The 8,802-nt window shown below is 39.9% G+C and overlaps 1 protein-coding gene across 1 annotated transcript in view; it reads right to left on the bottom strand.

The window, feature by feature from the left end:
* The window catches only part of ap1m3 (adaptor related protein complex 1 subunit mu 3), a 20,126-nt gene that overhangs the window by 6,135 nt on the left and 5,189 nt on the right, over positions 1–8,802 (bottom strand). The window contains exons 5-7 of the mRNA XM_020602924.1: positions 6,152–6,299; positions 5,064–5,190; positions 1,108–1,250 (exon numbers count right to left, since the gene is read on the bottom strand). Of these exons, the coding sequence (XP_020458580.1) occupies positions 1,108–1,250; positions 5,064–5,190; positions 6,152–6,299 (418 nt within the window). The remainder of the gene's footprint in view (positions 1–1,107; positions 1,251–5,063; positions 5,191–6,151; positions 6,300–8,802) is intronic.

Raw genomic sequence — 8,802 nt, 5'->3', positions numbered from 1 at the left:
GAGCCGGGGTCTGTCGAAGGTTTCTTCCGTTAAAGGGAGTTTTTCCTCCCCCTGTCGCCAAGTGCTTGCTCAAGGGGGATTTGTTGGGTTTTCCCTATGTAATAATATTGATAACAGTAAGGTCTAGACCTTACTTTGTAAAGTGTCCTGAGATGACTTTTGTTGTGATTTGGCACTATACAAATAAAATTTGATTTGATTTGATTTGACCTGACCAAAGTGACACAGTGGACGAGAGACAGAGAGACTGTGTATAAGGAAGACAATAACCTTCACTATTAGCACTACACTTACCATTCCCACTGCCACAATCATCAACACAACTGCTACTACTAATAGCTCAAAATGACCCCTGCTGGTTATTACTACTGTGATATTTCAACTTTTCCAGCTTTTACCATGAACAGAACTGCTACTACATTTACTATCAGTGTAACGCTAGTAACCGCACTACACAACTACAAGAATAGTCAATAGTAATATCAGATTTTCTGATGTAAATGCGACACGTCTTTGAGAGTTAACCTAAATGTAAAAAATGTTTTTTTGGGTACACAAACACCCCTGGAGAATGCCAGTCCAAAAACCTCTGCTCTTAGCTCTGTTTTTGGTCTCTACCAACTCTGGTTTTAGCTGTTACATACTGTATGTTTAAGAGCTGGTTACTGTGTTTGGTGTTGAGCAGGTAGCGTACAGTGAAGATTCCAGTGTCATCACTGCGCACAACCCATTCACATATTGTTTTCACATTACAATCTGATACACTGTTATTATAAAAACATAAACGATACTGTAGCTGCTTTAAACATATTTGGTAATAAATAATAAGAGTTCCAATGTCTAGAAAAGATTTATGACAAAAATCTGAGGAAACATATATTGCAGTTGAACAACAAACTTTGGTAGATGATAAAAAATTGATAACACAAAAACCAAAATATTAAAAACGTTTTTAACATCAATTACAAAAAAAAAAAAAAAATACTACTATAGTTGTGATGGTATCTGAGCACATGCATTTTGAGTCTGACAAATAAGAAGTGTGCTCTTGGTGTTGCTGGCATGCTGGTGGTGCAATGTGTGTGTTGGTTTACGTGCCCCACTCACTGTAGTGTTAAGGCGGTAGGACATGAGCTCGCTATCGCCATCGGGGGGGATGAAAGAAATGGTGCGGTCGTTCTCGAAGCGTGACAGACGGACACACTGATGAAACTTCACATCCTCCAGCTCCACTCCCTTGGTCTTCTCTCCTGGCACACAAAAATAACACACACAAAATTGCACAAAAATACAGAGCTTTCCATGCAGCCTCAGAGAAATCAAGGTCAAGGTATTGATAACTGACAAATGGTCTCTCTCTCGTACACACGCGCACAAACGCATATATCTGGCTCCTTCTTGTCCTCCAGTGAACAATTATTTAGCTGCCACATACAAACACATCACACACAGTTTGTTGCCATCATCCTCATCACCACTGAAGCCCTTTCAGCTGCCTCTGTAAAACACACTTAAACTACACTAAAATATACATGAGAAAATAAACTAAATATTGTATTTATCAGGTTAAAAAACTATACGCCTCATAAATTTCATTTTCAATTGATAAACTTGCCATTTTCTATCAATCCATGTGCAATAATCCATAATGACAAAGTGAAACCATCAGAAATGTCTGCAAATATATCAAAACATCAGTCATGATTCCCTGTACTTCCTGTTACAGGCTTTTATTTTGGTACTCTTCCACTCTGTTTTTGTCCCCCCCGTTCCACTATCTTTACCTGTTCCAGTGAGCTCATTACACAATCTTGCCATTCCCCATCTGCTAAGCTAGAGGTTCTCTTAGCGATACTCTCATCTGTTGTTTCCCCTCTCCTGCTGATTATAGAGACTACGCTCACCTCTGTTTGCCAGCATCTTCTAGCATCTGTGTGTCAGTAAATCACATAATTCACCCGTACCAGTCAGGAAGTAAAGCCATCTGTCTTTAAGCATCTTAATTACCTGAACCAGTTTTACGGTCCGAGTCCACCACTGTGCTAATCTGCTTGCCTTGTCTTGCATCATCTGCCATCTTGGTTTCAATAAAGACCTTTTGTCCATTGTCTGCATCTAGGTTCTTGATTTACTAAACTGTGACAAGGCGAGCCTAACCTGCCAGATAAACAAAGCCTCAGCTGGAGATAATATTTTTACAATCATTTATGAGGTACTCTGTGATTATCTGTGCATGTATGCAAGTTACAGAGTACGGTGCAGCTATTTTCATTACTAATTCATCTGTTAATGTCTTTTTACATAAATCAATTAATAATTTCATCAGTACGTTTGAAAACTGTTAAATTCTCAACACAATACTGTAACACCCAAAGATTTTCAATATATAATCACATAAAAAAGAGAAAGTCTACAATTCCCTATATTTGAGAAACACAATAATTAAATGTTTATAATTTTGCTAAATAAATAAGGATTTACCAAAAATGAACTGAATGTATTTCCTGTTGTTGACCCACCGATTCAGCTATACACCCCTGACCATCAGGGAAATACTCTTATTTAGCCCATATTTCTAAGACCATAAAGGTGTACAACAGAGGCTGCTATACACAAACCTCAACAGACTGTGTCAGACCATTTTCTTTGTGCACAATATTAGACTTTTCCAGCCAAGTCCTCTCAAGGGTGGAGCAGGAGCGCAGCGCTGCTGCAATGAGCAGTTAAAAGCGTTTAATGGTGAAATCTGCTGGATGCTCTCCTCCTCTGTGGTTAATGGAGGATGCTGACTGGTGGAAAACGGTTGTAAATGCAGTTAAATTCCCCATTCAGCAGGCACCTAAAGCTTCACCTGCTCTGAATGCAACCCTGGACTGGACCTGTGTGAGTGAGTGTGTGCCTGTTGGTGCGTGTACATGTGTGCGTGTGTATGTGTGTGTGTAAAGTCAAGTCAAGAATCTTCATTGTCATTATGCATAGCACAACGAAATTTTTTCCGGCACTTTCCTTGTTCATTGTTCTCTCTCAAGTGTGTGCATGTGCATGGGCTTAGGCATGCTTGTGTTTACAGATGCGGTTAACTTGCATGTTTCTCTATTGATTTGCTTGTGTGTGTGACATTTCCTCATATGTGAGCAGGGCTGGCTGAGGTCAAGTCTAAGGAGAGTGCAACTTAAGGAGATAAGCGCTTTAGAAATGCTTTTCTCATTCTGTTTGTTTCTATGTCACTAACACACACACACACGTAGATGCTTCATTATCAAGAGGAGACAGAAAGGAAAGGTCATAAGTCATTGCTAGGAACTCGGGCTGGAAGAAGAGATAGGTGTGTGTGTGTGTGTGTTGTGTATGCGTGTACATGTCAGAGGAGGACTGCAAATATACAATAGCTGTCTCCCTTGTGGTGCAGGTTTAAAGCTGCTCCTGTCTGTTCCCATGGTTTTAATACACAGAACCAGACAGAAGGTGCCTAATCTATTTTCTGCCTCTTGTTGCACAGTAAAACAAACAAAAAAAAAATCTAGTTTATAATGACATTTAGTAAAAGTTTCTGTCCAAAGCATCTCAGAGTTCTTTCGGTTGCCAGAGGAACAATTTCACAGACAATTCTTAGCATTTGGAAGGCGGAGGAAGATGATATATAGTGTGCAGAGATAACAGTGGACCATTCACTTTATAGAAAATTAATCTGAAACTGTTTTGATCATTCATTCATAATCATTTAAATCACCTTAGCAAAAGCGACAAATATTTTATGATTGAACCTTTTCACTTTGGCTATAAACAAAAAACAAGCAATTTGAAGAGGTCACCTTTGGCATTTTTTCTGCTTTGTGACATTTTATAAACAATATAATTAATTAAAAAATAATCAGCGGGTTTCTTTGATAATGGACATAACTATTAGATGCAGCCCTGGTTGCCTGTATCTCAGCTCCTACTGTCATACAGGATGAGAACATTTTATAAATATCTCACTATCATTTTTGGGAGGGGGGAAAAACAAATCTCAAAACCAACAGCAAACAAATTATACCTAAATGACTTATCTCCGAGTCCTGTAATGGCAGTACTGGACTTCTACCAGCAGAGGGCGGTGTTTAATGATTTATATACACAATTTGGCTGCATTCAGTTGGGTGAAAAAAGTGCTCATCATGCACACATGACAATCACCAGATAAACTGTGAGATATGTAAAAAGTGCAACTATTGAATATGAAAATGCAGAACACATTTTAATATTTGTATGAACATTCAGTACGTAGGTGTTTTTGTATCTGTCAGTGTGCTTGTCTCATCATTATTTCCAATCATAACGAGGTTTTATTTCCCAGACTGCAATACACAGCAGGGGAATAGTGGGCTGCATATACAGGATATCTACAGACCCTCACCTTTCATCTGCAGGGCTGTAGCCTGGGGTGAGGATTAACTCAGCAGCAAAAAGGCTAAACAGTGATGGAGCCTTTCCCTTTCAGTAAGGAGCATTGGGGGGGATGGCAAAGGAGAGGAAGGAAGAGAGGAGAGGAGAAGGAGGAGGACAAGGGATAGGCATGGAAGGGTTTAGCAGTGGGAGGCATTAAAGAAAAAAAATGGTAACACAGAAAGAAAGGAAAAGGAAGATGTGGAAAGATGAAAGCAAAGCTTGTGTGGGATTGTATCCGTGACAAAAAGAGGTGGTGAAGGTGGAAGGATGAGGGTGAATTCAAGGTGAGTGGAGAAAAGGCCAGTGCTCGGCATGTTCTAGCATATTCACAGTTCTTTTTGGCATTTAAAGCCCTGCTTGACAAAAAAATGCATTTTGCTTAGTGTTGCTTCATTTGGATGTTTTGACCTTCTCTGTGCAGGTTGACACTAGCTGGAGGTGAATCAGAACAAATAAGGTTGGGAACCACTGACCTGGCCAACATACAAAAATATTTTAAAATAATAACTGACATTGACAAGAGAACATATTTAGCTCAAAGTATTTTAAGATGTAGCTACATAGAAATATGACTGCATTGCCTCATACACAAAATCACCTGCAGACACTGTAGAGAGTGACGCACCGGTACTTACTGCCTGTGATTTCAAACAGCACTTTGTCATTGAGACCCAGTCTGAGTTCAGGCATCCCAGACAGAACTACTTTGATCTTGATGCTGCCCACTATTTCACTGCGCAGGACGCTGCCACTGGCACTCACCTAAACAAAAAGGAACAACACATTACATTAAACACTGTCGATTAAGAACACAATTGTGATCCTTCTTAAATCTGTCCATGTGGAATGTGAAAATTGACTTCAATTGTGATCCTTCTTAAATCTGTCCACGTGGAATTTGAAAATTGACTTGAGAGTGCACAAGGCAAAATAATTGTGCACTTAAAGTTGCTTTATTTAAATGATGATTCAGTGATAAGACAGAATCACAAAAGTCCCCAGGTCATAAATTTAACAAACCAAAAGAACAACCATTCAGCAGATAAGAACAGACTGAGGGACAGGACTGAAAGGCTCTCAGCATGAGGTGTGAAAGATGTCATCAAGGTGCTAAAGAGGAAGAAAAAGCTGAAAACATTTTACAAAGTTCCTGGTCACAGAAAGGGAAGTAGCAACAGCAGCACTCTGCCTGACTCATTGGGACTGAACTGCCTGCTATAGACACACTGTACACACAGCACTGTCATAAAAGGGCAGAGAACATATTCAGAGCTCACACTCAAGCTCAGACACAAAAACCACACCCACAACCTCACGCACAGCAGAGCGGACAGTATCATCACACACAGAACAAGATTTTACAGCAGCTTTTTCCCTGATGCAGTAAGACTGATGGCAAATACAGAATGTGAGAAACCTGTGCAATAACCCCTCATTACCCTACTAAGTAGAACACCATACAAAATTCCACTATGTGCAAAACCATGTGCAATGTCTGAAACTCCCCATTTTACCTGCTATCTCATTCCTGTATCCACAATTTTATTAACTATTTTGTATTCTTGGGTATTCTTGTTTTTTGTATTCTTAGGTGATGTATACAAATTAAAAGTTAATGGTTCTGATAAAAACCAAATGAACCACGGTGCAGAAATTTTCCACAGTAGGGTGCACCTGTGTGAAATTTAAGATGCGATGTTGACAAAGCAAACATGGTCCTCACCAGTAGATTTACTGACTCAATGACATCCATAAAAACTTCATTCTTCCTGTACTTGATGCCCTCTGACCGCCAGGACACAGCGTTGGTGACAGTGGCTGGAGGTCGAGGAGCCCCGACCTCTAATTTATGACCCTGTTGGGTGATGTACCTGAAAGAGACAAAGAAACAATAACACAGGTCAAACCATTAACAAAATCCGTCTGTAACCCAGCTGCCAGAACACCTGAAAAGCCCCATGAAGCACATGCACCACCCTAGTTTGAAAACTAATGATCATAAGGCCTCATTAAAGTGTTTTGGAGAAATGACAGTGGGCTGCATTGTTAAATTATTATTAAAACTCTTGTTTTCCTTCATCAACTAAATAATATTCTTAAATCTAAATAGCAAATGACAAACAACGGTAGTATGTGTGTATATCTTGCAACACAAATCCAAGCTCTCTGGTGGAATGCATGGATCTAGCTGTGAGAGCGCTGCGCCCTAACCACTAGTCTATCAGGGAACATCTGTGTTTATTTATTTTAAAATGATAGTGAAATATGTTCTATCAGTGTTAAAATGGGTTAAGATGCAGTGACTAAGACTAATACATTATTTGAAAAGGTGCATATCATTTATTAAAGAGCAGGCACTGCACAATTTCCAAAACCATACTGGACAAATATTGGCTCTCTTTCGAGCACCTAACGTTTGAAGGACATATCAGGCTCTTTAGCTGCCACTATGTTCACCAGATTGTTGCTAACTTTGTCTGTCAACAGTTTGATGCTAAAATCCAGCAACACTTGCAGTATATAGAATTACTTTATTGTAAGACCAACACATTTCAGTTTGTGGCCTTCATCAGAGTCTCTGTACTCTGTGAAGTTGTGACACAAGTTCCTGCTTTGCTTTGAGTTGTTTGGTTCTAGAGAGGTAGTGTATAGTGGATTTTAGAGCCCCCCCCCAAACAATGTGCTAAACATGCATATTAATAAATAAATTAATAATGAATATGTTCCATGTACTCTGCTTAATTTTGTCTAGATTGTGTTTATATACATTTTTATTAGGAAGAATATTCTTTGGCTATCTATTGATCTATCCAATAAAGGTGCACTGAGTTTTCTAGTCTACTCGTGTGCAAGCTGGAGTGCCAGTTTGTTTCACCAGTCCTCTCTGACTGTGTCCAGGGAGACATAACGACTTGTCATGAGAATAGAATAGAGCTGTAGTTAGATAAACATCATGTGACCGGACCTGTTCTTAACCAAACGCTGTCCCCCACTGCTTCACACAGGCCCCATTTCTACTACAGAGGTGTCTGGATATTTATGGCACCCAGTTAGTTTCACTAGAATGTTACATTCGCAAGAGAAAAATAATGGCGACGGTTTTCTGCATAAATTGGTCATAAAATGTGATCCTATCTTTACCAAAGTCCCAAATATCAACAAAGACTATTTCTAAGCTGATTAAACACAAACAGTCATCATCTTTCATGTCTTTCCAATAAAGTCACTCAAATTTTGGATCTAACATTAAAGAAATCCGTTCATTCTATATATTTACATACTCGTGCTCATTAGTTAGTAACTGTCTGCTGTTTGCTGTCGGCCAGGTGCAGTCCACCTCACTGTTTGTTTTTAGCGCCTGTTTGTTCAAACCAGCTGCCTGCTGCAGCCAAACGCGGTATGAGAGCCATGACAGTGAAACTAAACATTGCAGTTGCAGTCAGACATGTAAACAATGAGCTGAAACTCACTCTAAAGCACCACGTAGCTGAGAGGAAATACTTCTCTTAAGGTTCATCACAATGACCGACTCCTTTTACACCGTCATGTTGTTTTTTGCATTGCAATTCATTGTTTTTTAATATCCATTATAGCTGCTCTAAATGAATTCTAGTGTCACAACTCAACTAGAAACAGTAAGTGAAGTGCCTTGTTTTCAGTTCAAGTGTACATTTTCTATTTAAATCAACACAAAGAGCACTAAACAAACAAGATTTAGATTGACTGACAGATTGAGGCAACATTTTCTCCCTCGTTTTCTGTCCCACTTCCTCCCACCTAGAGGGTCTTGAATGCATGTTGACACACAACAAAAAGTGCCGAAACATGAAAGTCAACAACAAGTGGAGTCGGGGTCGATGCTGGGTTGTTTTGTTACTTTACTGTTTGTTGTGTTTTGCCCTGATTCTCCTCAGAAATGCTAATGAGAGGCTCTGGATGCGGGGCTGGCAGCAAACTGACAAGATTAGCAGAACAATAGCAATCATAACAAATACACACACACACACACACACACACACACACAAAGGTTCATACGAAGACACACATGAACTCAATAACATGCATATTCATCCCCGCAGTCTCACTTGCTCAGGCTCTTGCACCCCCACCCCCATTTATACTCTCACCACGCTATAATGTAAGAGAAATGGAGTGTTTTTAAGGTGGTTGGGGCAGGAAAAGGTCAGAGAACTAGACTAGCCTGCAGACACAGTGAACATGGGTGTGTACCGTCTCTGTGTGTAGGTGTGTGCGCAAAAGAGAGCTGACACTTTTGTGTGTCTCCTTGGAGAAGAGAAGAGCAGGGCTTTTCTGCCTGAGAGTCTCAAGTGTGTCCAGCTGACAGTGTCATTGTGTCTGGGTGTCAATAGGAGC

The sequence above is a fragment of the Monopterus albus genome, unplaced genomic scaffold, assembly GCF_001952655.1.
Source record: "Monopterus albus unplaced genomic scaffold, M_albus_1.0 scaffold58.1, whole genome shotgun sequence".
Classification (NCBI taxonomy): Eukaryota; Metazoa; Chordata; class Actinopteri; order Synbranchiformes; family Synbranchidae; genus Monopterus; species Monopterus albus.
This window is presented reverse-complemented; position numbering and strand designations above follow the sequence as displayed.